General features: G+C 37.1%; 11 protein-coding genes across 11 annotated transcripts; 6 read left to right on the top strand and 5 right to left on the bottom strand.

Annotated features, from left to right (window-relative positions):
* The first annotated feature begins 96 nt into the window (after positions 1–96).
* On the top strand, positions 97–883 carry BDF20DRAFT_894953 (uncharacterized protein). Its single transcript, XM_053082427.1, has 2 exons — positions 97–512; positions 602–883. Exons 1-2 carry the CDS (start codon positions 345–347, stop codon positions 674–676), a joined length of 243 nt encoding a protein of 80 aa, XP_052931652.1. The 5' UTR covers positions 97–344; the 3' UTR covers positions 677–883.
* BDF20DRAFT_894948 (P-loop containing nucleoside triphosphate hydrolase protein) lies at positions 884–3041 on the top strand. Its single transcript, XM_053082426.1, has 6 exons — positions 884–922; positions 991–1032; positions 1105–1172; positions 1256–2108; positions 2190–2888; positions 2952–3041. The coding sequence occupies exons 1-5, from the start codon at positions 910–912 to the stop codon at positions 2570–2572; spliced, it is 1359 nt and encodes a 452-aa protein (XP_052931651.1). The 5' UTR covers positions 884–909; the 3' UTR covers positions 2573–2888; positions 2952–3041.
* Positions 3042–6820: 3779 nt separating this feature from the next.
* On the top strand, positions 6821–7230 carry BDF20DRAFT_828295 (RlpA-like double-psi beta-barrel-protein domain-containing protein-containing protein; the record flags this gene model as incomplete). Its single annotated transcript, XM_053078240.1, has 2 exons — positions 6821–7063; positions 7147–7230. Coding segments are annotated over 2 exons (327 nt in total), but the record flags the coding sequence as incomplete, so codon positions are not given.
* A 1580-nt stretch (positions 7231–8810) lies between these two features.
* BDF20DRAFT_827727 (major facilitator superfamily domain-containing protein) lies at positions 8811–11002 on the bottom strand (the record flags this gene model as incomplete). Its single annotated transcript, XM_053078185.1, has 10 exons — positions 8811–8896; positions 8993–9040; positions 9112–9212; positions 9303–9480; positions 9581–9835; positions 9921–10059; positions 10145–10162; positions 10260–10363; positions 10505–10598; positions 10670–11002. 10 exons carry the CDS (start codon positions 11000–11002, stop codon positions 8811–8813), a joined length of 1356 nt encoding a protein of 451 aa, XP_052931649.1.
* A 254-nt stretch (positions 11003–11256) lies between these two features.
* Positions 11257–13218, bottom strand: BDF20DRAFT_991165 (YL1 nuclear protein-domain-containing protein). The gene is made up of 5 exons (XM_053085342.1): positions 13150–13218; positions 12994–13082; positions 12799–12920; positions 12522–12725; positions 11257–12438 (listed from the first exon to the last, which is right to left on the bottom strand). The coding sequence occupies exons 1-5, from the start codon at positions 13203–13205 to the stop codon at positions 11653–11655; spliced, it is 1257 nt and encodes a 418-aa protein (XP_052931648.1). The 5' UTR covers positions 13206–13218; the 3' UTR covers positions 11257–11652.
* Positions 13219–14224: 1006 nt separating this feature from the next.
* On the top strand, positions 14225–17474 carry BDF20DRAFT_916749 (uncharacterized protein; the record flags this gene model as incomplete). Its single annotated transcript, XM_053084488.1, has 5 exons — positions 14225–14483; positions 15853–16278; positions 16378–16460; positions 16547–17153; positions 17233–17474. 5 exons carry the CDS (start codon positions 14225–14227, stop codon positions 17472–17474), a joined length of 1617 nt encoding a protein of 538 aa, XP_052931647.1.
* Positions 17475–18394: 920 nt separating this feature from the next.
* Positions 18395–19674, bottom strand: BDF20DRAFT_828242 (uncharacterized protein; the record flags this gene model as incomplete). Its single annotated transcript, XM_053078232.1, has 2 exons — positions 18395–19360; positions 19468–19674. 2 exons carry the CDS (start codon positions 19672–19674, stop codon positions 18395–18397), a joined length of 1173 nt encoding a protein of 390 aa, XP_052931646.1.
* A 1301-nt stretch (positions 19675–20975) lies between these two features.
* Positions 20976–21880, bottom strand: BDF20DRAFT_827803 (uncharacterized protein; the record flags this gene model as incomplete). The annotated part of the gene is made up of 2 exons (XM_053078194.1): positions 20976–21297; positions 21357–21880. Coding segments are annotated over 2 exons (846 nt in total), but the record flags the coding sequence as incomplete, so codon positions are not given.
* A 1493-nt stretch (positions 21881–23373) lies between these two features.
* BDF20DRAFT_991162 (uncharacterized protein) lies at positions 23374–24497 on the top strand (the record flags this gene model as incomplete). Its single annotated transcript, XM_053085341.1, has 4 exons — positions 23374–23594; positions 23743–23839; positions 23950–24094; positions 24429–24497. The coding sequence occupies exons 1-4, from the start codon at positions 23435–23437 to the stop codon at positions 24495–24497; spliced, it is 471 nt and encodes a 156-aa protein (XP_052931644.1). The 5' UTR covers positions 23374–23434.
* An 80-nt stretch (positions 24498–24577) lies between these two features.
* Positions 24578–25776, bottom strand: BDF20DRAFT_894911 (VIT family-domain-containing protein). The gene is made up of 4 exons (XM_053082425.1): positions 25385–25776; positions 25211–25303; positions 24956–25143; positions 24578–24886 (listed from the first exon to the last, which is right to left on the bottom strand). Exons 1-4 carry the CDS (start codon positions 25737–25739, stop codon positions 24620–24622), a joined length of 903 nt encoding a protein of 300 aa, XP_052931643.1. The 5' UTR covers positions 25740–25776; the 3' UTR covers positions 24578–24619.
* Positions 25777–26101: 325 nt separating this feature from the next.
* On the top strand, positions 26102–27818 carry BDF20DRAFT_839311 (uncharacterized protein; the record flags this gene model as incomplete). Its single annotated transcript, XM_053079262.1, has 8 exons — positions 26102–26154; positions 26308–26398; positions 26465–26536; positions 26966–27052; positions 27130–27216; positions 27276–27374; positions 27449–27591; positions 27671–27818. The coding sequence occupies 8 exons, from the start codon at positions 26102–26104 to the stop codon at positions 27816–27818; spliced, it is 780 nt and encodes a 259-aa protein (XP_052931642.1).
* Positions 27819–27869: the final 51 nt, after the last annotated feature.

Genomic DNA, 27869 nt, shown 5'->3' with positions numbered 1-27869 from the left:
TATGTAGCAGCGTTGAAGTGGATTGCAGAAACTCGAGTCGAAAAGATCTGCTAGAAGCATATTCCAAACTTCAGAACTGAGGCTATAAGGGATTATGCCCGTAATAGAAGAGAATAGAACCACATTTTGAGCATTTTTTCAATTTATCGCCGTTCAGAACAGAAAGATCTTATCATTGCACTTTAGTGAACAAGGGCAAACTCCTATAACATTGAGTACTGTATAGAGCTTGGTATATTTTAAATGAAATGTGTATTCCAAACGGTGACAATGCCTTTAGAAGTCGATGAAAACATCGAGGCAATCCAAAGGTATACATCGTTTCCCACTGTTATTAGCTCTCAATGCGGAATAAAATTACTGTGGGCCTCACAATTCCTTTCCTGGATATGGTAACATTAACTCATGCTTTCTTGTCAGCATTGGTAACTAACTTGTTTATGAGAAACTCGCCATATTCATTAAACTGTGCACATATTAGGAGTTGCTCTGATAATCTCCCTTTTACCAATCTTAGCAAAGTGACATTTATATAGAGACTGAAATCAGTATACAGACGAAATTTTATAGTCAGGACGAACATTTACAAATTTTAACCTACCTGTCGGTTTTGATCGATCATCCACTGTTACCAAGGTCACATGGACTGTCTCGCTTTATTAATCAGACAAAGTAAAATTAATAGAGCACATTTATCATTATTTGAGTATATCAAGTATGTCAGAGAGCCAATTGGGCCACAATGGGATATTATTTTGTAAAAGGTCTTGTTTGCCTGTTCTAATGCTGGAATTAAGAAAGCAGCAAAATGCAAAGTAGTCCTGAGTTTTAAAATATTTTTGTTCCCTTAAAAGAACCTCAAAACTTTTTTTTCATATCAACAACTGGTTATCATTTTCAGTTTACATAATGGCAGGAATCAGTATGTCCCTTTATTAACCAAAGTAACGGTATTTAGGCATTATTTCTGAATAACATTTTGATTTTTAGAGAATAAGAAAGGACGCAACACAGATCGCTTTAATGGATCGAGTAAGATCAGCTGATTTCTAGATTAGAAGTGACGATCCCTTTAAATTGATCGTTTGTTTTAAATCCTTGTAGAAATCAAGAAAGATCCGGGTGTATTTAAATTCAATAAGAAAAGCAAAGAAGAAGTTACTCGTAAGAAGGTGTGCAGTATAACCTTTGGCTACAATGTGCGTTGATTACGACCTTATAACACTTATAACTTTATTATCATTCATTCCCGTAGCTTGCTAGCAATAAAGAACGTCAGGACCAAGCACGACAAAACATACAAAATAAGAATCGCAGTCTTAACCTTATCGAACTTGTACAGAATGCAGAAAAGCGATCTCAGGAATTCGATATCGAACATATACAAAATGTGGGTGATGCTGATCGAACGATCAGTGATGCAGCAGCAACTGGTCAAAAGGACAACTCCAAAAAAGCCTACTATCGAGAATTTCGAAAAGTACTTGAAAGCGCTGATGTGATTCTTGAAGTTTTAGATGCTCGTGACCCCATAGGGACTCGTACAAAATCAGTGGAGCGCATGGTGTTAGATAGTGGTTTGAACAAAAGGATTATTCTGGTTTTGAACAAGATCGACTTAGTGCCCAAAGACAATGTGGAAGCCTGGTTAAAGTATTTACGAAATGAATATCCAGCCATTGCTTTTAAAGCCTCGACACAAATGCAACGTTCACATTTAAGTCAATCCAATGTTTCCACGGATGCAGCGACAGCGAAAATGCTGAATTCTTCCGAATGTTTGGGTGCTGATAACCTGATCCGATTATTGAAAAATTACTGCCGTAACGTTAACATCAAGACTTCAATCACAGTCGGGATTGTTGGATACCCAAACGTCGGTAAATCGTCTGTTATCAACTCTTTGAAAAGATCCAGGGTTTGCGGTGTAGGTTCAACACCGGGCTTCACAAAAGTGGCACAGCAGATTACTTTGGATAAAAACATTAAATTATTAGACTGTCCTGGTATTGTATTTGCAGAACAAGGACAAGATGGGCAAACAGCAGCCGAAATCACTTTGAGAAATTGTGTTAAAGTTGAGTTATTAGATGACCCAATAACACCAGGTAAAAATCCAGGACATGATTTTTAAGTATTGTTAACTTGGCTTTCAATTTTCTTACATGATTGATTGGCTAATTTTTTAGTCGAAGTAATTTTGTCAAGAGTGCCTACAGAACAATTAATGGCAATGTATAATGTGCCTTGGTTCAACAATGCACATGAATTCTTAGTATTATTAGCGCAACAAAGAGGAAAGTTAAAAAAGGGCGGGGTGTCTGATACCCATCAAGTCGCTCGGCTTGTGTTGAATGATTGGAATGGAGGCAAAATTCATTACTTTACTACTCCTCCTTCTAAAACAGAAAGTCATCTGGATGCAGCTATCGTTCAATCTTGGGGCGAAGAATTCAACATTGATCTTAAAGAAGCAGACACTATATTAACAGAGCTAAAACCAGAGATGCACAACGGTCATAGTGAGGCTATGACGGACATGGAAATGGAACTTTGGGACAAGGAATTTTAAAATTTTTTATTTGTTGATGTATAACATTAGATTTTTGATTAAACTATCACTTTGAAGAATACCCTATTAAAATGGTCATGATGAAAAAAGACATTAGTTTTACTCATGCTGCAGGTGCGAGTATCGTTTAGAATATAATGTTTGTTTAAATATTGCTTTTGAGTAAACGTTATCACTGCCTATATTTATCATCTAATGACTTTTGCGTTATAATGGCTCCAAAAAGCGTCGGAACTGACTCAGCGATAATTGAACTCGGTTAAATCGCTGATTTTGCTTGAGTGCATTTACTTGTTGCGACAAGCCTCTTGTTAAGGTACGGTAGACACTGTTAAACTCGTCTTCATTGGGATCGTTATCGACTTCCATACACCATAAGCTTTTTTTGAAGCCTCCATCTCGAACATTCTCGGGGCTAACATTGAATTTGACAATATCAATCGCAAAAGCTAATGGAAAGAAAGCATAAATATGATGAGAAAGAAGACGTACTTTTTTAAAGGTGAGCATTATACTTTTTTATGATATTTTATGGAAACCTTTGATCTTAAACAACTACAAGAGAAGAAAAAAAAAAAGAAATACAATACTTGTCTCTCTCAATCACTCAATATGGAAACGATATATACGTATTGTGGAAGAACTGCCTTTGGTTTTTGGAGATTAAATTGCTTTTGCAAGCTGCGAAGAATCAAGTAACAGATATTTCAACTTCAATATCTGGTTCTCACATTGCTGGCCTCAACAAAGCTCAGACCAAAAAATCATGAAAAAATAAGAAAACCAATTATCAACGCAAACATCTTTTTAGATGGACTTCACTATTGCGGTCCTCGTCTTATATAACGTCGCAGCCGGGATACACGAAACTCTTTTGATGATGTTTCTTTGGATTCTAGAAGCTCTGCGGATAATAAATTTCATGATGCCTTTTGACAGGTTATAAGATGTTTTTTCTTCGGATAATCATTTATAATTATGCGTATAATGTGTTTCTTATCTAATTAATTCGAGGCCAAATGAATTCTCCCTAGACTTAGGTGAGACCTGTAAATCCATCAGACACATAATTACAAAAGAATCGCTCTGCAACTCCCATGTCAGACCTTTCCGACGACAATGAAGAAAAGAAAAAAAAAAAAAAATAAAAAATAAAAACAAGACTTTCGTTCAATAAAAATGTCTGATCTTTTCCTTGTACTTGTTGAAATTAAAGTGCGAACAATTCTGAAATTGTGAATAAAGCTGGTCCCAATTTTTTTTTTTTTTTGTGTTGAAAACAAGTCTTGTAAATTGAAATCTGATTGATATTAGTTCTTTAATAAAACCAAGTTAATAAGCAAATAATAACGCGTAAACACGTGAACAAAACTCTTTAAAGCTTATTAAAGCATTTTTCGAAACAAAGGGGCCGCATACTTGCCGATGCAACGATTATGCTTGGCATAATAGTTACGGAGCCCATGAAATAGTGAACTGCTGACTCTCTCTCAGTGTGCAACAATTGTATTCAACAGAAAATTATGGGAATCCAGAACGTTTGTAAAGGGTCCTGAACAAATCAAGTAAAGCGCGTAAAATTTCGTTGATTAACAGAAGACGAGGGTTGACATATAATGAGAGGAAACGTATCAAACCCACAGCCATCGCCAAAGTCGATTACATATTAGATAACACAGAATCAGCCGAAACGCTTTACTGATGAAGATGGCCACAATGGTCTAGAAGTAATGAGCCATCATACGCATTTTTTTTTTTGTTCTTTTAGCCAATACAAGGGCATAGAGCAGCGGATACACTACTGTCATAACATTGTTGACGTTGAACTAAGTTTGGACGGCACACGACAAATTAAATTCGAGTCAATTTAACATCCATGAAAATCCTACCTTGTTGGTCCAAGACTTCTGCTTTGTCTTTAGTAACAGATGAAAAGTAACACAATCTTCGTATACTGGCACGCTTCATTTTCCTATACCGAACATCTCATGACGTAGCTCTTGCATTGCCAAACAATACTTAAAAGCCTTGCGTCTACAAAGCTAGCTGTGAAAGGGTGCACAGTAATGGTGTGGGTTATGCTATTACTAATGTAATGGATTTGTATTTGAAGAACTGCATGGATAGTAAGTTAGTAAGCTTTATGAAGACTTTAGACGGATTCTATTCTTTTCCATAATCTTTATTTCTGGGGAAAGCTAAATCTGAAACATTCTTCACTATAAGAGTTAACAATTCTCGTGAACGGATCTTTGAAGGCTTCTAATCCAGCATTATTCGACAATTAATTAACAAATTTATTCTTTGAAGCGTTCGTGCAATTTGCAAAACAATGTATAGATTTATAGCAGAACAAGTAAAAAACCTGAACATTCGAATTTTCGAGGGCACTTAAATCGAATAAAGCTTTACCTCAGGATATCTGTGGAATGGAATGGTCTTTTTTTGCAGAAATAATATGAGAACAATTGCAGAATTTATCGGAGTCTCATTAGCATTAATGGGATCAAATGACTAAGAAACAATCGTTTCTTGGATGTTTCTACATTGTTGGCAAAAATAGCATACTTCCACATTTAGGGTTGCCTTTGTTTTCTACTTTGGTACTAAAGCAACAAAGAAACACAAACGTTAGGCAAAAAGGTATACAAATGAAAAATAACTTTATACAGAAGGTTGCGCAAATTAAGGAATCGTTTACGTTACAATAAGACAGAAAGTCGTTGTTGAACGAAAGTTAGAAGCAATGCTTTACGTGATCATTTATTTATTTATACCCCACCGTTCTATGCCAATGAGATTGATCACCTTAATTTGCTTTTTCTACACGTACAACGTAGTATATACCAAAAAACGCCTTTTGAATGGTTTTCTGCTTCTGGTTACAATTGTATCGCTCCTGAATCAAAAAATTACTAAACGTCTTTCGATTTATATCTTTCAATTGCTTACCAAATATCCTTTTGTTGCTTATATTTGCCCCGATGATACAGTAGAGATGATTTTCTCTTCCTAATTCAATATCACAAAGTGAGTTGGACCGGAAGCCAAAAATTAAATTACGGTAAAAGTGAGACCTCCGTCCCTGGTTTTTTCCTTGTACCTCAAAAATTAAGCTCGTATACGTTTAAACTCCGTTATAATGCTGCTTCTAGCGTATGTCAAACTTTAATACTTTGTCGATAAAATGGATCGAAAACAGAGATGGATAGATTTCATATAAATACAGAGCGTCCAAATCAATTTGAAAAAAACATTTATCGATATATCTCTTTGTTGGGCTTCTATAACGCTGGTCGTTTCGTTTCGTAGTCCCTCTATAAACTTTTCAATTTATTCCTCTATATCTTTCTTTTCCATACAATGCCTCGTACCGTTTTCTTGTTTTCTGCTGCTGCACTTGCTCTCGCCGGTTTCGCTGCCGCTGCTCCCGCTCATGTTCAAACCAGCAATGCTGTTGTTTCACGCAGCGAAAGTGCTGTTGCCCAGACCACTACTAGTGTAGCAAAACGCTGTGGCCGTCGTAAAGGAGGCAAACACAACTACAACAATAAAACTAGCGATAAAGACAGTGATGATGACAGCGACGACGATGATGATGATGATGATGATGATGATGATGATAGCGACGACGACGACGACGACGACGATGATGATGATGATGATGATGATGATGATGATGATGATGATGATGATGATGATGATGATGATGATGATGATGATGATGATGATGATGATGGTAGCGACGACGACGACGACGACGACGATGATGATGATGATGATGATGATGATGATGATGATGATGATAGCGACGACGACAACGACGATGATGATGATGATGATGATGATGATGATGATAGCGGCGACGACGACGACGATGATGATGATGATAGTGGTGATGATGATAGTGGTGATGATGATGACGATGATGATAGCGGCGACGACGACGATGATGATGATGATGATGATGATGATGATGATGATGATGATAGTGGTGATGATGATGACGATGATGATGATAAAGACTCCAAGGATAGTAAAGACTCCAAGGATGATAAAGACTCCAAGGATGATAAAGACTCCAAGGATGATAAAGACTCCAAGGATGATAAAGACTCCAAAGATAGTAAAGACTCCAAGGATGATAAAGACTCCAAGAATAGTAAAGACTCCAAGGATGATAAAGACTCCAAGGATGATAAAGACTCCAAGAATGATAAGGACTCCAAGGACGACTCTGGATCGTCCGGCTCTGGCAAGAAGTATAAAGGTACTGGCACTTGGTTTAAACCTGCTTCCGAAGGTGGTTCACAAGGTGCTTGTGGTCCTGAAGAAGATGACGATGACATGATTGTTGCTCTGAATGCTCCACAATATGGTGAAATGGATGAAGTTTCCAAATGGTGTGGCAAAAAAATCAGCATTACGGGCAAGGCTGGTACTGCAACTGCTAAGGTCAACGACGCATGCCCAGAATGTGATCATGGCGATGTAAATATTTACGAGCTCACCATACATTAACCAAATATCTATCATATGCTAATCTGTAATTTTTTTTTTTCTTTTTTGTTTAGTTGGACTTAACGCCCGCCCTCTTTGAAAAGGTTGTCGGTGATCTTAATATTGGCGTAGGCGATATCACTTGGGGCCTAGTCTAAAAATTTTACTCAAAACGCGTGATACCTTCCACTTTAATTAGAGCCCTATAATTTGTACCTTAATTTCCACTCATGTATACATGCTTAAAGCATTATTGATTAATGTTCTTGTTTTTATCACTTCTTATTGTCAATGATTCCCCAGCTCCAATAAAATACTTCTTTTCTGCTAAAAATAAACCATTATAATGCTACTCCATAGCATATTGCTGCTCGTATCTAAGCATTATTTTTGAAACGTGTCTGTTACTGACGATACACTTTAGTAGAATCCTTGTGTAGCGTTCCAAGACAGGAAAGCCCCTCCCATAATCATTACTTTTGGGTTAGGAACAGACTAATTCGGATGCTTCAAAGTTACTCAAGCTGCCCACTGCCACATCAACGCAAAACCCGGCAGAAGCAAGACTGCGTTAATATATTGAATATCGCGTTAATATATTGAAAATTGCTTACTTATGGTAATTTAAATGCATTTCTGCTGAAAACTTTTTCTCACTATAGAACAACCAAAACTTCATATTGCTGCTCATTCAAAAATGGGCTATATGATTGAAGTCTCATTGTCGATAATACCATTCATCAAGACGAATCTCGACTCAGTAATTCCATCAAGGAAACAGTCTTTGTGTGCAACAAGCTCGCTTTTATTTCTCTATTTAAAGTTGTGGAGGCTCCTCAAATTTCAGCCATTAAATTGTGTTTCTTGCTGTTGAAAAGCTATTTTTAGTCATGACTAGTATGTAATTGTAAACAATGATGGTACTCAATTCAGGTTCCTACTAGCATCATTTAGTTTAGACCCTGATTGTTACCCACGATCACTTTGTATCTGCACTCACAACTCAGGTCAATCTTTGGTTTTTCGAGTAGCAGAATACATTTAAGACAGAGCCAAGTCAAATTGAGTTACTACAGCCATGAAGTTCTGTATTGCTCTGTTTGAGTTGATCTTTCAGTGATTAATAATTTTTTTGATTTATACAGCATATTTCTACATAATTGTCCAGATTTTAACAAACTCATGAGATTATTTCCTTATTTAGCTAATTAAAAGAAGCAGAAAAGTAAATGACGCCAGCATTAATACAGTAGCTGGCATACGCTTATTACTATTCCAGCGCCTGTGTCTTCTCATTGTAGTCTTAATTTATCATTTTGTTCTTCGGAAAGCGCTTTGTGAGAGTGTGTGTTGTAGTGAACAAAGACTTGAAATATGGGTTCTCATCGGTTACGTACTTCATACTCATTCCTTGGTTAAAAAAAAAAAACAATCTCAAGTGCCTACCACCCATTCTGTAGAGGGTTCAACGATATGCGACGTTTTTGTGCTTTTTTGAATTGTTCGTATGCCTATAAATTATAGGAAAAGAAAATCAGAAGAAATAACGTAATGAAAAGACAGGTACTGATCAACAAACATGTGACTGTATTATTAGTATAATCATTATTGGAATGAGTGGTATCGACATAGGCTATTAAATTATTTTGTAGTATCCACGCTAGGCACTATATAGTTATTAGGTATTACATAATCACTTGAGCATTAAGATTACAAGGTTACGGTCTGACAACTGTCTCTATGTCATGTATCTGAAACCAGGATGTCTATCACACAAATCTTCGCCTTCTGCTTCTCTCGCAAATTCCTCAGGAGTAAGATTGTCTCGCCTATTATTTTCTCTACGAAGACTCCATTTAAACAGTAGAGAAAATATGACTGCGCCGCACATCAGACCCATTGCACCCAGGTTAGCACGACCGTATTTCGGCTTATCATCGTCTCGATAAATCTGCCCACCGATAGCGCCTATCAATGAAGGAAAATGTTGTTCATGCCTGCCTTTTTTTTTTTTCTGCCATTTTGACAATTCGCTTTACCTCCAACATTGCCGATAGAAATAATGATAGCTGAAGCAACGCCTCGTTTGGTATGTCCACCAATATTGTTTCCGAACCATGAAAGCATAGCAGGAATATGACTGAGTAGCAACAAAAGGAGTGAGTTTCAAGCATATTTGTGTAGAACTTTGCCATGTATCCATTGACATGGAAATGCTATTTCATCCTACCTGAAAACACCGGTTACAGTAATGCAAGCAGCAATATACATAGCTACAGAGCCTTTGTCACGAAGAGCATATAATAAAGCATAACCGATGACACCTAGAGCTGCAGGAATAGCGACATGTAAACCACGCTCACGATGTTTATCAGCGTGCATCGCCACCAAAATAGTTGCAGCACAAGCTATTGTGATTGTAGTCAACGTAAACAGAGAGAGGTACAAACTCCTTTTTTAGTCATCCTATTCAATAGTAGAATCCCTCTTTGTTCCTTCTGAACATACCAATAGCATAAGGTGGAGCAGACATAGCCTGTGCACGTAAATCAGTGAATCCCATGCCTTGAATGATGCTAGGCAAGAATAAACTTAAACTATAAAGTGGGGTGGAGCCACAGATGTAGATGAGTGAATGAACATATACACGCCAATCAGTAAAGGCAGCACGGAATTGTTTCCAAGAAAAATGTGTTTCAGTTGATGGTCCAGCATCTTCTTTAAGGCGATGAATGATGATCTCGCGCTCACGTTCGTTGATGACTTATCGTAGTAAAAGCAGTTGATACATGGCAGTGAATACAGGAGGTAAGAACAATCTCACGAACGATCAAAATAGAGTACTTACATTTTGAGTTTTCTGGAAAGTCAGGAAGAAAATAGTACGCAGCAAATGAAAGGAGTAGTGTAGGTAGTGCTTCAATGATAAAAATCCACTGCCATCCTGTGAGCCCGCGAAGACCATCCATTTGCATGATACCATAGGCCTGTCAAATATCATTTGCATTCAATTCAGTATCCTTTTTAAACCCTCAACAGCGATTGAACAAAGCTTGTATCCGTTCAACTTACCAACACACCACCGAAAGCCTGTCATTGATTGGATCATATAGAATTTGTCAAGAAAAAAAATTAAGCAAACCTTACACTTGTACAAATCCCATCCCCATTGTGGTAAAATACTTACTCCGGCCAAAGTTGAGCATGAGAAAAACAAAGCTACACGAGTTGCTTGTTCACCTCTTGTATACCATAAAGTTAAATAGAAAATTACACCAGGGAAAAGGCCTGCTTCAGTAATACCCAAAAAGAAACGAGAAGCAATCAATCCTGCACTGTTTGTACAGAGTGCCATAAGGGCCATCTAAAAAAAAAAAAAAAAAAAGCTGATCAATGACGATGGATCTCTCCAAAGTACTGTAGTTGAAGGACGTACCACTGTGCCCCAAGCAATCATTACAATGGGAATCCACTTGCTCGGACCGATCTTTTTTAATAACAGATTGGAAGGAACTTCGAATATGATCTATGAAAAACCCGTAACATGATTTAGTAGTCTATCATCTACTCATAATAAATGATCCATCCCATCCTTACATAACCGACAAAAAAGATCGATAAGGCAAGATTGTAATCGCTCGGACTGATGTTCAAATCAGCCGTGATACCGGCTAGTTTTGCATTGCCAATATTGACACGATCCAAAAAAGAGCAAAGATAAAGTAAACCAAGGAACGGAATAATACGCAGATCTAATTTCCATAGTACGGCTTTCAGTTCTTTGGGCGTTGGCGGTATAAACTCGGATTTGAGTGTTCCAGCAGCGTATTCAGCATCGTCATATTCGATTATTTCTGCCTGCTTTTCATGTGTATCATGTTTATAGGGTGTCTCTCCATCTATGCAATTGGTACTGCTACTACTCGTCATCATGTTATTGCAATAAACTGATAATGTATTCTAAATTATTGTAGGTATAGAGGTTTGAATGAAAAGAGGAGGGAGCAGTAATTGCAGCTATATTCAATGGAGAACTGGAAAAAGCCCAAAAGAAAGAGATGAGAAAAAAAAAAAAAAAAAAAAAAAAAGGCCACTTTGTAATTACCATTAAAAAGGCTACGAAAACGACACAGCCTCCTGCATTTGTTAATTCATTTTTTTTTTTTTTTTGATGTGCATTAGGGTTTGTGTATAAGACAAAATTGATTTTTCCTACTCCATTTGTCGTATTTCACCTTATACTATCTCAGTAAGGTTGAAGGCTGGGTAGCATAAGGGTAGCTTGTGCTACGCAAACGCAAAAAAAAAAGCCCAATCAACCTTTATATCAAATAATGACTAACTGTAGATTGGCAAATCAAGAAAAATTATCCAGAGATCAGAAAAATAAAACGAGCTTTATAGATTGTACATATCAAATCCTCCTACTGAGCAGAGTACCTCAACTAAGAAGAAGAGATAGACGATGTTCAAATATACAAGTAATAATTGTGCAGACTAGCTGCTTAAGGGTATAAGTAAAAGCCCATGATGACTAAATTGTAGTTGTCGAAACGCGCTGATATATTGATATTGCTAATCTATTGAGTCCATCGATCAGGAACACCTTTAGCACTCGGTATGTTTCCCAGGAAAAGCCCGGATACAGAAGACCAATTCATTTTCTGCTGTAAGCATTCCTTAATGATATTGTAAGCTTGAATGTTGGCATAAGGTATATTGGTCTTCGGATCACGGTACTTTGCAATTTTACCGGTGATTGGGCAAAGTATAGGCTTATTAGGTCTGGGCGCCCTTATCAACCACTCCTTTAATTCGTCCACTAGATCTACCGACTCTAAATCTTTGTCCTTCCCGTGACTCGATCTTGATTTTACTTGATCTTGCACACAATCTTCATCTTGGGCAAGTGTCGTATCAGACATCGGGCCATTTTGATGCTCGCTTTCAACAAATGTTATCAGATTTCGTGCAGTATATTCAAGAGGAGGCTCCACTGTTTCCAAAGTACTGACATCCTCATGCGTTTCAGATGTTGATAGTGTAGGTGAGGCAATCACTTCAGCACCATCATTTCCCTCTGTGCCTTTGCTGCTTTCATCCGTCTTTTGCTGATCTTTATTGATTGCATCACGCTTTACTTTGCTGAAATCAGGATGACTGTCGATAAACGAATAATATCTCACATAGGGAACTGAAATATCCTTTTTCTCCTTGACTTTCGCATTCTCTTTTCTCTCTGCTTCTTTCCGTTGCCATTCTAATAAAGAACTCTTATTCTTCTCCTCGGTTATAGCGGCCTCAGCTAACAATTCCTCTTGAGTTAACTTATTAACTATTGGGCGTTCTTTTTTAGGTTGCTGTTTCTAAAAGAGATGAACAAGCAGTTTCAGTCGCTTGATCCATATCATTGTGTCAGAGGGGAAGCGTTGATAGATTCTGATCTTACTTTTCTCTTCTGTTGCTCCTTCAATTGTCCTTCCAATAAGATCCTACTAAGTACTGTGTTTTTTCTCGAAGAGTAACGCGTCTGGCGTTCTTCGTCAGTCATAGCTGTCTGACCCACGTTTCTTCGCTTTCGTGGCGCTTCATTAGTGGACTTTGATCGTTTAGGAACCGGTATTGCAGTTTTCATCGTTACATTTTTACGAGTCTTTGGTAGAAATCCAAATAATACATCTTGTTAGAGGAGAGTTTAAGAGCAACTTTCCAACTCAAAGTTATACCTTTCTTTCTTCTTTTTCGATTTCTTTATCTAATGCTTTGCCTTCGTCGATTTGCTCTTGTTCGCCTTCTGATGAATCGAGATCGAAATCTGAATCGACTTTATCTTCTTCTTCTTCCACTTCTTTAAGATACCAGTATAATGTTAGTAATGGGGGCATATACTCTAACATTGGGAGAGAAAAAAAAAAGAATACCTTCTACAGGGAATTCTTCGTCTTCTTCGTTTTCATCTATCTCGAAAAGATCTTCCATTTCAATTTCTTGATCTAGTAATGCCCGCATTCTATTCCGTAATAATGTTTAAGGGCCTTTCTCATTTAGAAATTCAGCTCATTCCATAACAGATATACCTGCTGCCAGCATTGGCACGTCTTTCCCTTTCTTTTGCAAACGACATGCTGTTCATCTGTGGGGGGGGGAAACAGTGAAGAACAAGTATTATTCATGCTTTCCATTACTTTCACCAAAGACCTGATGGTCCTATCGGCCGTTTTCAATTTTGATTGGGTGGTGGAACTGCCGAAATTGAACAATTTCCCGAATCATGCCAGAACTGTTTTATCAGTTACCAACACAATGAAAGCACGCGCTTTTCTGCTTCCCAATATCAACCTCATGGAACGTGAAAAAGAGACATGCTGAGACTCTATGCATCAAGTATACCTATATGGATGGATGTTTGAGACACACAGCAGGGCTAAATTCATTCAACAGAATGCTAACACAAGTAAAGTGTACTGCTAAGACAGCCCAAAGTTTATTTGATTTTTCCTAACGGTTCAACTTTGTTTTAACTTTATTTAACCCCATCTGCATGATTTTCTAGAACAGAAAATAATTCGCAGTAAAGACGGCTAAAAAAGTCTTTTGCTTAGAATATATAATGTACAAAATGCTGTAGGTATCTTGGACAAACAGAAAATACGCCAATTTCCTGAAAAATCGATTTCCTGAAAAATCGATAGATGAAGTGTCGCAAAGTCTTTTGTATAGGGTGGAATGATACGTTTTCTAGAAGCATGCAGTCAAACTTAACACCGCCCAGATCTTTGAAAGAATGTCTTGTATGTTACCATTTTGGCTGAGGAGCTGGTTAGTGAAGAAAACTTCCCAAACATGGCGTAAAGAAAGTCATGCCACACACGCGCACATCTTTATTCTTTTTTTTCTATTTTTTCCATGCAGACAAATACTGCTGGGACAACAGTACTGAATAATGTTCCAATCAAATGATTGCATGAATAGACTTTCCCTTTTTCTAAACAGTAAAAGGTTCCCACTCACCCCCTCCCTCTGTGTGCGTGCGTGTAAAAGTCATTTTGTAGTTAATATAAATAGCCTTCGTTTTCCGTTTTCTTTTTCGTTCTGAAGAACCACGTTTACTTTATTGTTTACTTCTTCTGTTTGAAAACCACAACTTTCAAGATGCCAATGGTCAAGAATCTCGAGGATTATCATCAAGAATTGATGAACATTGCCAAAGAATCCAACCAACTTGCCTATAGGAATTACTCGGCTGATGAAGTTGAAAAGCTACAACAAAGACTTCGTCATATTGATTCTGCTTACAATGAAGGCGCCTTTCGATGCGGCGAAATGACCTCGTCAACAGCAAGTCGTTACGAAGAAGAAGGTTTGGCTCAAGTCACCGATGAACTTGAAAAGGTTCACAATACCCTCCATCGTATGCTCTCTCGTCTTGAATAAAGACGAAAAAGACGCATGTTACCCAGTTAGTGCTGTACTCTCTCTCTCTCTTTCGTCACACTCACCTTTTATACTCTGTTTGCTCTTTCTATCCCTAGTTATCACCACCATCCACATTAAATATGTATTTACAAAATCTTATTGGCTTTTATTGCTCGTTTTCATATCTTGAATAAAGGGTTTTTTTCCATCACCATCGACAGTATATATATAAAAAAAAAACCAAAAAAACCCAAAGTTCTAGTCCTCTAGACAGTGAACGCAACTTTTTCAATACTTTATGACAAAAGTTGGCCCTAGAATTTCAAAGAGTTCATACTGAAGCAGTATGTAAGGAAAAAGGCTCGCAAATCATTTGTATACAATTAAGAAATATTCTCATCGACATAAATACAGCTCTTTGAGGTGAAACAGAGTTATATTATGCGACAAAAAATAGACCCAATGTATAGCAGAGCCTGTAGAGAGAGACGTCCATTCTAGTATAGCATGTGTAAGTGCCTCGCTGGTTGAAGATGTGCAAAAAAAAAGGTTGGTAATGGACAGTCTATTTTACCTTGCTGCCTTGACCTTGTTGCTACGACCGTAGCTTCCATCATACAAGCGCCATTCAGCCGCCCCTATCTGCTTGCAGTTACCGCCTATTCTGTTGGCAATAGATAAACAAGCCTTGAATCAAAGCTGATGCTGATACATTTGGCCATCTGTTCATGAATTGTCTTTTTCTACAATCGAATACATGTTGAGTTTTCTGTTAAACTCTATTGGTACTGCGAAGGTTCAAGGCCTCGACACATAGTATCCTCAAATGAGATTAAATCTTTGAAACGGAGACTTCGACGCATTCAGGCAATTATGCAGTCAACTTTAATCGTCAGTCATTATTATACGGATAGTTGAATTGAGGTATCACTATGTTCATTGGAACAGATAGATAGAAACGCAGGCTCTGGTGAGTTAATAGTTTAGTACTTTATTTTCTACTGCCTTACTAGAAATAACTTTCAAGCATGAAGGAAAGAAAGAAAATTTAATCTTTCTAATTTTACTGACATACCTAGCCTTGAATAGAATTACATTAACTTTGAATAAAAAATTCCCGTGGCAGAATAAGAGATAAGTGAGAAGGTAAGTACAAATTGCAATAGGAATTGAAAACTCTCTTTCTTTACTCTCAAGTTTTCAAATCCTACATTACCATACACCCATCGTCAGGTCCTAAGAAAGTCTGGTTAAATGTGTCAAAGGAAATTGGGTAAGTAGGGAAGTAGTAACCAAATGAATAGACGAACCCTTTTGGTGCACTCCTCTCACAATATCACGCTTTACGGTTTTCTTTTTTCTAGCTTTTTTAGGCCTTTTAGTAAGCTATCTACTTGTTTACACCGCTATACCCATATCAGCTCTTGCTGTCGCAAAGCAACATCCTACAAATGTTTCTCATTTGGTCGATCCAAACGAAGGTCTCTACGCTGCTTCCACTGAATTCGAGCATGACGGAAATACTCATCCACCCCACACTGAGAACAACCATCTGAATAGTACCGAAGATGGTAGCAATCAAATAGCGCAACCAACCGCCTCTATTATGGATAAAATTAATCAAGTGATTCGGTTTGGCCCTGTTGCTGTTGATCAACACAGAGAAAATGCTGGGCCACCCCAAGAAATAGAGCCTTATCTTATCAAAAATGATAATGAGACGGAAGCCATAATGGATCCTACTACGGTTGACTCGGTGTCGACGGGTAGTGCATCCATTGGAGTTGGAGGTAAGAGGGAACACCGTTATATCAAGTCATCCTGCGCTATCCCAAAGTAGTCAGATGAATAATTCAATTTATATCCGTTGTTGATACGTATTTCAACAGAGACTCCGGCTACTGTCACCAGTCATGCGCCTGTGCCCAAGATGACTAACTGTAAGACTCATGGTCAGGTCGCTTTAACCTACGTAAGTTGATCGCAGTCCAACCGTCATAAAGATGTTTGTTTTTATCTTGACTCTTTCCGTTTCTTTCTCTCTATGTCTAACGACAGAGTGAAGGACCAAGTGATGTAACTGCCAAGATAGCTCGTGAACTCAAGAATGCAGATGCTCATGCTACTTTCTTTGTCAATGCCACCTGGCTTCACGCTCAACAATACGCTATGGTAGTTCAAAACCTTTATAACGCAGGACATCTCATAGGTATGACTTACCGTGTTCCCAACGATGACCATACTGCGCTCTCAGATGAAGAGTTACGTGACGATATTATTAAGAATGCCGAAATTATTGAAAAGGTGATTCAAGTGGGTGCGCCTAAATACGTTCGCTTACATTACACTGAAGTGGAAGATACACGAACCGAAAATATATTGAACCAAATGGGTTTTGTGGTGGTTGGGTATAATCTTGATAGTCAAGATTACATTAAAAAGGAAGTAACTGGCCCTAATTCGATCCAACAGGCGTATGCAGATATGTTCAGAAAGTATAAGGATACTTATGATGTGAAAGGCTCTTTCATCTCTATCCAATATGATTTGCCGTATACACGATCGTTAAGTGCGGCTCCTTACGTGATCAATACCATTGATAAAGAAGGATATACAATGGTTCGACTCGATGGTTGTTTAAATGATCCTGCACCTTACAAAGAATGTAAGACTCTTCCACTTTTGCTTCCCGATTGTTCTACATCATTGGAGAAACTAACCATTGTCTCATTCCTAAATTTTAGCTGCTGCCAGCTCTGAGTATGTTACAGACAAATTCTCATTTGGACAACCAGAGTATCATCAAGGACAAAAGGCTGTCGTCATACAAGAGGTCTCTGATCCCATGGAGGAGGATGAAAATGATATGATTCACGAAGATGACTTCCATATACAAAGTTTTTTTGAAGGCAAAGCCTACAGTGTGATAAAATCAGCGGGTTCTGCTATATGGATTACCACACTATTATTGATCGTACTATTCTAAACGCGATTTAGATCCTAACATGACTACATGAATATTTACTTACAGAACAAACAATAAATATTCCTTTCAGTGCTAAGCTATTCCTAAGTATCTTAGCACATTCGCATTTTACTGGAAAGAAGCCTTTTCTATTTTTTTGCTATTGCGACTCGTCTGGTAAAAAGCCATTCAGTTACTTTTTCGCATACTTTTAAGGGCCCATGTGGATTCTGTTCCTGTCAATCAACCTGTAGATTTTCCGAAACGGTTCATCTAGTCCTTAGCACAATATTAATTTGGTTAACTTTGAAAATGCCAAAGTTTCAACGTGCATGATCTATATGAAGAAAGTGTTGTGACAATTCTAGTAATGTTAAACAATTTAAACACCAATTACCTCAGAAAAGGGTAGTTTTTGAGTTGAGAATGAATCTTTTCACAGCAGATCAAAGTCATTTAAGCCTATGTTTGAACAGATTAAGTCGATAATTTCTATCACTAAATAGCCATTCTTGACGTCGTTTAGTGATATCCAACTATTTTGCAAAACGGTTATACATGCATAAGGTAAAGATTTTTGTTGGCATTGTATATCCATTGATACCAAGGGAGTTATTAGCAAACAAAAAAAAAAAAAAAAGTTTCAAGGCAAGTAAATTTTGCTTTGCTCGCATCGTTTTTTGATTCTAATGTACAATACATTTTTAACCTACAGAACATATCACCAAGTATATTGAAGAGGATAACAAATCGTGAATATATTGTGTTGTGGAAAGGAGCTACTTGAGACTGTTTTCTTCGTATTCTTTTTATTTCATTTTTCTACAATCATATTCCAATAAAGTGTAGGTTTACAAATGTTAGGGTTAAAAGGAAAGTGAATAGATTAATAAATAAATATAAATAGTGTATGGTACAATAGTTTCTTTGGAAAGAACAAATTATAAATAAAAGATAGTAATGATAGTGGTTAAGCTTGCAATAAACCAATGATAAATAGAGAAATGTAAAGACAATGCATCTGATTTCGTGGGAGATACGCCTGCTAATGCGGTAGGATCTGTTCCTGCTGATGCCGTTGGTGGAAGCCGTGCAGGTCCACTTCTATCAATGGCTGCAGTTGGAGAAGGATTTGATTCGGTACCTACTAGTTGCAGCGGAGGGCTCCAAAAACGTAATTGCGGCCGAATGGTAGTGGCAGCATATTTAGGGTCCATTCGGTAACCCAGAGCAGCCATCATTTTTGCTAATCGAGGCCCTATAGGACCATAAGGGTATCGAGTGGTTAAAGAGGTGGAAGAAATGCCTTGTTGTGCTGAATATATCATCAAATAATCAGATGTGTTTGCATATTGTGATTGATCGACGTGACACAATGAAGAACCAGGAGAGAAGGGATCCAGTGACGTTTCCATCCAGAATATCGGCTCGTTGTTGACAATGGCTGAAATTTCCAATGCTGTAACAGCTCTCCCATACGCTCGTTTAGCATGCTCATAGGATTCCGAATGATACCATGCATTCGCAAAATCAACAGCGGTTCGAAATAAGGTATTCGATTGTGCAAATTTGTTGAGCCTAGTGGTAGTAGAAGATAGCGAGTGGAAGGATCCATCTGTTGTGTTGAAACGCTTAGTTTTATAAGCAAGGAATTTGTCGAAGGCAAACTCAACAAATCCCCAAAATGGTTGAGACGAGCTATAATCATTTAATGATTGTGCTTTGTCCATGGATGCTAGAAGACTGGGTGTGATAAAGTACTCAAGAACATTGTCTGGAAATAAGGGTGCTAAGTGTCTGAAAAATATATCTCCCCAGGATGTCATTAGACCGAGACCGTGAATTAACTCGTGAATCACATTTCCAAGAAAATCGATTTGATTACTGCCGATTGGACCATCGTCAGTCTAGCAACAGCAGTTTGCAAACAATTAAAAAAAAAAAAAAGTAAAAGAAAATTAATTCATGTGTATATGTGTATACACAAGGTTAAATTAAATAAAACTCGGCTTACTGGATAGTACCAATTAGTCTCGCTGTTGAATTGTGCCTCAATATCATATCTTGACCAAGCTGGTTTCGCTGTCAAGTTACCGAATTGCTTTAGTAATGGCTGAGCATACATTCGTGTCATGTTATCACTTAGATCAACCATAAGAAACGATACTGTTGGAAATGTTTCAGCGATAGATGCTTGGTTGCTACTATCTAAGCAATCCATGTATTCGCAAAAACTGAAATATGATGCGTTCACTCTCAATGGCGTTTCTAATCGAAAAGCTGATGTGATAATTGTTGATGCTTTTGCCATTGTAGCTTCAACTTTATTACAAACATCACTGTCGGCCAAACAGATCAAATCGATTTCTATCATGTTCTGCATTGTATTGTCTTGAGTGTTTGTACCATTGAAATGATCCGATATAGCTACCGATATAGGTCGCTTTTTTGGCGTCGTATTAGTTGTGGCGACAGTTGAGCATTTGCCAACAGCACTGTATTTTCTTTGTGTATTGGAATGTCTTATACAGTATGAATCGACAGTATCAGCTCTTACTATACAGCTAAGACATAATATTGTCAGCAAAAATCTCCTCCAAATGCCTGCAAATGACATGGAGTATTCGACCGAAGGAGAAGGTTGTCAAGGTGAATGGTGAGTCTATAAAGATAAAGAGAAAAACAAAACAGAAACACAGCTGTTACCAGCAATTAAGCTTGCTGCTGTCTAAAATCGACTACCCAAAAGGGTTAGTTTTTGATCTCCGCAATACCTTTCAAAAACCTTTAGCTTGCTTGCCAAGACTTTTTTTTTTGGATCTAGATTTGGAAGCGAAACTTCCTTTCTCATTTCTTAACGTTTAAAGTTGCTTTCGTCAAAGGCTTTAATCAATCTTCGACCAAATCCTACGCTTTATTTATTTTTCCTAATAAGTCAATAAAAGTTGGATTTAGGATATCCTGAACAAATCAACTATAGAACAAACTTCTTAGTTGATAATCTTTAAGCTACAACGTGTTGAATTTACTGCTATTGTTGATGGATTAAGGTATCTTGATTCGATATTTATTCGTAAGCATTACAACAGAGAAAATTATTCGAGAATCCTCTGATCAATTTTCAGAAAATAAGGCAATAAACCATTCTTACTTCAAATTACAAAGAGGTTTCATTACTATTTACTATTTATTAATACTGTTGCTTATATCAATTATGTTCTTTTAATCTTCTTTCCAATGCGAAGGTCACTTGATGTTGATGTTTCTGGTATAATAGCTTCATTTGTTTCTTCATCCCAGTAATCGTCTAACCAGCTTGAGTTTTCAGCATTATCGCCTTCAACGGGTGCATACAACACATTTTGTACGTTTTTAACAACTTCTTTAGTAATCCAGGCAGAATAAAGAACGGGTAAAACGGTTGAACCAAAGCCTGATATATCATTTGAAATACGGGTTCTCCTTGATTTGACTATCCTTGTCGCATATTTAACAGGGCGATCTGCCGTCATAAAAAATGATTCAAGACCAGAATGAACAAATCCAATTGTTCGTATCTTCGATCTTATCATCTTTTTTGAGTAATAAACGGTCCAACATATTCTTCAAACACTTCGGTAGTTTTTTGGATCCTTCTTCCAATCTTTTTGTCCCTTCGTCACCATCATACAATTTTCCTGCTTCTGAAGCACCATATTCAATAATTTCATCATGACCAACTCGATTTTCACAAAAAATCATATCACATCGATAGCCCATCTTTTTCCTTTCTCGCATTTCAATACTTCCAATTGAACGATCCTTATTTTTTCTTTTACTAGAGCTTACACTGGAACATTCTTGACTGGAAAAATAATATTAGTACAAAAGTGTTAAGCATAAATGATATAGTAATTTGCTTACCTAAGAACATCAATATTTTCTATATTGTCAAAGACACTACTGATGAATTGCCAAACGTGAGAAAGATACCAAGATTCTCTGTGGGGCTTTTTCAATTTATCTGACTCGTATAATCTCAGCAATGTGTAGACAGAATGTCTAATCCAGTCAAAATCACTTGATAGGTCATGGCTATAATTCTTATCAAACTCTTGTGATGTAAATATCTCACGTCGTATATCAGCAGCTGCAGTCTTGTTGAAACTATTCAAGTAGTCACGTAAAGATAACGGCATTTTGTATATCTCCTGTTTATTGAACGTTTCTATTTCTCTCAATTCATTTTCATTGAATACATTGTATTTGACAAGATTCTTATCGCTGACGTCAATAATGAATGAATGGCTAGGATGTTCTTCCACACATTGCATTCCAAAAGCATATAATTCATCTTCTACGCATTTTCCACTTGATAAGTACCACTTATCTTCCGTTTTCATGGCGTTGAAATTTTGTTCAAACCTCGACTTCAGATATTGTAGCCTATGTACATTGGTATATACATCTTCAGGGTTTTGTGATAAGGGGTTTTCACCTGTAATTTCAATTTGTACATCTTGATTTACTTCTTGGCTTGTTTCTCTAGTGATTTGTGTCGGATTTGTTTCTTCTTTCTCATGGTTACTCTCAGTATCCTTCAGTTGATCGTTAATAAATTCCTCTTCTTCTTGTACTCGTAAAAGTTTCTTAGCTTGAAGTAAATTGCGACGACGAAGTGAATAAAAATGTGAAAATATCAGAGGAGAAGTAAACAGCTATTACAAAAAAGTTTAGTTAATTTTTTTTAAAAAAGATAAGTGGTTCTATTTACGTTGATGTTGGATTTCCTTAAAGCTTTTGCCCACTTGATTAGTTCTTTGTTTGCATTGTTCGAATTTAGACTTCGATCAGCAATTTCGTTGATTGCATCCTTAAAGTCAGTCATCGCTTTATGACGGTGTTGTATTTGCTTATTAAAAAATTGATAACAGTTGTAAGTCGATGACTATGAACTTGGGTGTCTTTATTATTCTTCAGATGAAGTAGAAGGATTATTTACTTTGTGAGGTTTAATGGGAATTCTATTATTTGAGGACGCGTATGCTAGTCACTAATTTCAGGTTCAGATGCTTATTGTGTGATTATTATATTTAGGCCTGTATCTTGTTCTATATTAGATGCAATATAGATAGACCGTGATAGAATGTATTCTCTGCCTGGTTGTACGTACTCGAGTATTGTAGTTATTATCTCACCAAACACGTCACTCCCAACATGGCGCTTGGGAATACATGCTTTTAACCATGTATTATAATGAAGAAGTATTTTTATACGCTTTGGCTCAGGATAGGTGATACTATTCTATAGCCACTTCATTATGGTAGTTACCTCTTAGTATGTTGCGATGTAGATGAGTTGGGACCTCTTTTTTAAGAAATGCTCCTCGTTTCGTACTATTAGGTAGTTCTCTTCTTGCTTCCTTTGATCGAGTTGTGATGGTTCTAGTAAGTATGTTATTGCAGGTATTTGAAAAATAAAAATATGTCTAATCATATTTTTGTAAAGTGTGATAGTATTGAAAAATTCAAACTGATTAGACGACTACTGGGATGAAAGAAAGAATTGAAGATACTATACCAGTTTAGGAGAAGGTTGAACGTTTGCATGTTTATTGTGATTTCTGCGTGATTATACAGCAGCTACTTTTCCCTCCCCTTCTTTTGTTTTTTTATTATACCTCGCTGTTAAAAGAAAAGGACGATGTTTTACTCCATTGAATAAACTTTTTCTTCTTTGCTTCTTCCTCTTTCTCTGACATGGATATTGACCCAGCATCTATTGGTATTAGTAACATAGTAAAATTCGATGTATATTATGAATGAAGTATATTTGATCGAGAAAACATAATTCAAATGTATGATTGGCTGATGACGATTAATAGTAGCAAAACATCAAAGAACTAGAGCAAAGACAATTGAACCTTCAGCTCAAGTTCCCCCAACTATATTGTGGAAGAAATACTAGAAAATAGACTCAACGCCAAGAAAAGGGAATCAGGCATGGTGGCTGTCAAGGGGGTGGTAGCGAATCAAGTACAAGAAGATACTGAATTAGTTAGCAACTTGCATAGCTTAAACTACGCGCTACTCGCCCACTTTACAAGTAGTATCGAAGAGCAGAACGCGAGTGGAAAAGAAGCTGAAGAATCTGTCAGAGTGGGTAAAAGATGAAAAGCAGGCAACAAACCAGATCGAGGATGAAGAATTTTATCATAAAGCGCCACCAAAAGTCGGCTTACTTGTTCGATCATGCAACTGATTGTTCAGAATGGGATTATGTTATAACGCTCTGACATCCTCCATTGAAGAATTGTTGAATAGTGTAAGTAACATGCGCATCAAATGGGATGATACGGTCTTTGGATTTGCTAAGGAAGGTGGCACTGTTGATCTCGAAATTGATATGTACGTTATTCTGGACGAAGCAACTTAAAATGCATGACTTGATAACAATGTTTGTACCGGTTTGAATTCTCTAAGTACGATCCAAGCAATTTAAACTGTCAATCCGACAGATGTAAAGTGATGATTGCAGATAAGAATATCATCGATCAGATTATATGTCAAGTCGTCGATATCTGTAATGTTCCTGTATTACAATTCTGTGGTTTGGAATTGCATATGCTTGAGGTCTCACTGGTTTGCACCGAGCTTATGCTGGTAATTATTTTACTCAGTTAAATTGTATCCGATCGAACTCTTCTGTACTTTTGCAAAAGGGAAAATGAGAAGATAGAACCTACTCGACGATAAAATATTCCAAACGAAAATAGCTGAAGCATGTAATGCGGTTCTTCTGAGCCTTATTTACAATTTTGCTGAGTATAAGTATTCCATCGTTTAGAAGGCTGTCTATAAAAAGTTGATATGTAGCATTCAATAAGGCTTCTTGATTAACTTAATTGTTGATTATTAAATCGTTCTATAATATGACTTTGTACCTTTTCATGCTTCGAGAGACAAGTAAATTTTAATTTTTTATGCTATCCCAAAGAAGGCGACAAGCAAGATCTCAGAATACGAGAAATTGCGACGAAGGACAGAACAAGAGTTAATTGAATAACTAAGACCATATTATTATCCTTTAAATGAAATGAAAACTACCATTGATTTATACTTGAATAAAAAGGTGAAAACAATTACTGAAACAGAGGAGGGGATCAATCCACTTTTTTTATTTGAGTTTCACGGATCAAGACTATTGACGTAAGCGACAATGCCGTAGCTAAAAGCAGCTGCAACAGCACCGATAGCCAATGTTTGAATAGCTCCCATGAATGCTTGCTTTGGTCTAAGGTAAATGCTCTTCATATATCCGAAAACGAATAGTGTCAATAATGTAACTAAACAAGATCCGTATAAAGCTGTATATGTATCGCTAACGAGAAAATACGGTAGAAGAGGAATCAGGCCTCCTAGAAAGTACGATATTCCTATTGTCAAAGCAGAAATCTTTGAAAAAAGAAAAGTCAATAACGACTCCAAGAAGCTCACACTCATTACGACAACTGGTATTCTTACCCAGCTTCGATTCGGATCCGGTAACTCTAGATTCAATTCATAACGCATCATGAAATCCACAAACTTTTCAGGATTTTGTCTGAAACGAGCCATCATTGGCTCCATTGACTCACGATCCAAGCCATAAGGTTCAAATAATTCTATGATCTCCTCTTCTTCTTCGTCTGGATATAGCTCTACCTCCCGCGCTGGTCACAGTAGAGAGTTATATACATTAGACAAGATAATCTCTAGGCAGAGTTTAATATACTCTACCTTCTCTCTCGCGTTCTGTATGGTAATGATCAAAATCTGATTTGGCCGCCAGATAACCTCCCAAACCCATAGAAATTGCTCCTGACACTAACTCTATGTTTAAAAAACAGGTGTATGGTAAGAATAAAAGCTCGGGCGGAAAGGGAGGGCAATGATGTAGGACGAGATAAGGACCTGCTAAACCACCGTATATAACTATACGACTATCACCTAAACTTGAAAGACCAGCAGCTAGTGCAAATGGCACCGTCAAGCCATCTGATAGACCAAGTATGCAATCTCGAACTAATTCCGGTCTATCGAAATGCTCCTCTACATGTTGTTTCACGCCTTTCAAAAGCTCTCTGTGAGGAATTCGATTGATGGCAGTATGTGTGATATCTGTTGCAGTCTCAGTAGAAGGTGAATTGCTACTGTAGCATAGAGTACGTTCTTCATCGTAGGAATACTTCTCGTTGTCTGTCATATCTGTATAGTCGTTTAATAACTGATACTCTTTATCGGTTTTCATGGATAGCACTGTCATCATTTGGCGCTTTAATGCAAAATGGAGCTTTGAAAAAAAAAAGTGGAGAAAAAGTGAATGTGAACAAAGCTTGCACTGCCTGACTAATATATAAACCCAAAGAGTAAAGCCGACATTACACCTACTGCATGGCAATTAATATCTCGTCTGCACCTTAATCAACAACTCAATTTATCATAGACTTCATACAACAAACCTTAAAAATTACCCCATTGAACAGATTGAGGACTCCTTAAAAAAGATTTTAAATGTGTACAAAGCTATTTGCACATCGGTTGTTTGTTAATAGCTCTAGCGTAAAATTAATGTAATTAAAGTCACCTGCTGATGTGACTTTACAAAAATATTAAACACTTATAGACGTTATGGGGGTACTGATGAGTGACTTTTCAAAACTACACGTTAAGTTACTCCCAAAGTAACTATAATAGTGGGTTTAGAGAGGTACAACATGTTTGGTTGCAGAAATTTCCCAGATGCTTGTCTATCTTGAATAAGTCCCTGAGGCGGCTGTGCCACCTTTTTTGTAAAATGTAACAATCAATGCATCTGATTTTGTCTTTAAACTCAGTGCACGCTATTTTCATGCACATTTGCCTTTGGTTATTTTGTTTTCGGTTTTGTTCATCGGAATGCTTTCAAAAGAGGAGCATGACACTGCAGTAAGTAGGCTAGCAATGCTCTAGTTGGAACTATTAAACCTCATTGTTAACAAATCATGGCGCTAGGTGAAGCAAAGATGTTGGCTGTTGGAGGATGTCATTCCAAACGTTCTGAATGAGTTAAAAGCACAGCTGGAGGTAATATAATTACACTCAGGACAAAGCAAAGCTTAAACTACTGTTAAGGGTTAGAATATTAACAATATAACTCATAGAAAAGCCAACACATTTTAACAAGCCAAGGTCAGTCATTTTTGAATAATTCTTCTGGGCTAAAATCGGCCTAACACTTTGTTGTTTTCCTTCATGGCAGCCAAAGCAGATTCATTACCCTTGACGTTGTAAATAAGTCAGCCTTTGAATCCTTGTATATTTTTCCCCAACATCTGCAAAAAGACTGAAAAACAATTTTTCTTCTCGTGGTGTAAAGGAATGACACTGTGAAAGGCTTTGTTGTATTCAATGGCTCTTACATTACGAAAGCTGTAAATACTTATTTCCAAAATACAGATTTTCCAGCAAAAAATTGGAAACTGATAACTATTTTGTTGTGCCTTGGACTCTCAGGAGCTGCAAATTAAGGTTTCCAGTTACCATCAAGATCATTTAATTAAGGCTGCAATAAATAGTGATATGCCATACTTTCTAGAACAGGTATGCAATCAAGAGTCAGTGTTTACGTAGGTTATATCTTTTTGGCAGTGGTTATACTGATACTATGAATTTTGCAGGCAAAGCAGGCCAGCAATTATTTATCACTTGCTTCGAACAGACTCAAATCATTTGTTACACCTTCTTATAAACAAGCCACTATTGCAGTAAGTATACAAAAATCAAATAAAAAGAAGATAGGCGTCTAAGCGTCCTTTTTGAGTAGTTTCTAGAAGATATGTATCAATATATCGACCGTGCACTTCATGCATTTGACTATCCCAGCGAGGCAGCATTATTTCCCTACAAAGTGTGCCACCCGAAAGTATGTAGCTTCTCTACTATACGCTAGTACGATATAAAAGTGAATTGCTAACATTTCCTAATCAATTGTGATAGTTTTTCAGCCCACCATTAAAGCAGGACCTTGTTATTGAATTCTGTGTAAGAGACATATACATTGCATGTAATATTTACGCTCTCGATTACAACTTTTTAAAGCATGGGCATAGTAAAACAGCTTCGGAAGAGCGGGCATTTGTGTAAGTTGAGCTTTCTCTGAAGTTGTTTTATTAACACAACTATTCTAATAGAAAAAAGAACTAACGAACCTATAAATAGGACATATAAAGATAAACCTGTAATGATTTTGGAAACTGTAAAGACGCAAGCCCAATCCCCTATGTTGACAGAATTTAAAACCTTGACGAAAAGCATCCTGGAACAATGTCAAACTTATAAACAAATGCTGCTGCAAATTGAAGCATGAGAGAGAGTGAGCCCGGTTTGTCAAATTGTGCTCATTCTTTTATGTATCCTT

Source organism: Mycotypha africana, assembly GCF_025528875.1.
Source record: "Mycotypha africana strain NRRL 2978 chromosome Unknown BDF20scaffold_12, whole genome shotgun sequence".
Taxonomy (NCBI): domain Eukaryota; kingdom Fungi; phylum Mucoromycota; class Mucoromycetes; order Mucorales; family Mycotyphaceae; genus Mycotypha; species Mycotypha africana.
Note: the sequence above shows the minus strand (reverse complement) of the source record. Positions and strands in the feature narration are given on the sequence as shown.

Bases quoted from the DNA above. Each gene is read 5' to 3' on its own strand.
- BDF20DRAFT_894953 (XM_053082427.1), top strand. From the start codon at position 345: ATGCGGAATAAAATTACTGTGGGCCTCACAATTCCTTTCCTGGATATG. The intron at 513-601 runs CTTAGCAAAGTG...ATTTTAACCTAC, and splicing joins ATAATCTCCCTTTTACCAAT to CTGTCGGTTTTGATCGATCA.
- BDF20DRAFT_894948 (XM_053082426.1), top strand. The intron at 1,033-1,104 runs GTAAGATCAGCT...AAATCCTTGTAG, and splicing joins AGATCGCTTTAATGGATCGA to AAATCAAGAAAGATCCGGGT. The intron at 1,173-1,255 runs GTGTGCAGTATA...TCATTCCCGTAG, and splicing joins AAGAAGTTACTCGTAAGAAG to CTTGCTAGCAATAAAGAACG.
- BDF20DRAFT_991165 (XM_053085342.1), bottom strand. From the start codon at position 13,205: ATGAACAGCATGTCGTTTGCAAAAGAAAGGGAAAGACGTGCCAATGCT. The intron at 13,083-13,149 runs GTATATCTGTTA...ATTACGGAATAG, and splicing joins CGTGCCAATGCTGGCAGCAG to AATGCGGGCATTACTAGATC. The intron at 12,921-12,993 runs GTATTCTTTTTT...GGTATCTTAAAG, and splicing joins CGAAGAATTCCCTGTAGAAG to AAGTGGAAGAAGAAGAAGAT.
- BDF20DRAFT_894911 (XM_053082425.1), bottom strand. From the start codon at position 25,739: ATGATGACAGTGCTATCCATGAAAACCGATAAAGAGTATCAGTTATTA. The intron at 25,144-25,210 runs GTAGAGTATATT...TACTGTGACCAG, and splicing joins TACAGAACGCGAGAGAGAAG to CGCGGGAGGTAGAGCTATAT. The intron at 24,887-24,955 runs GTAAGAATACCA...CTTTTTTCAAAG, and splicing joins CGGATCCGAATCGAAGCTGG to ATTTCTGCTTTGACAATAGG.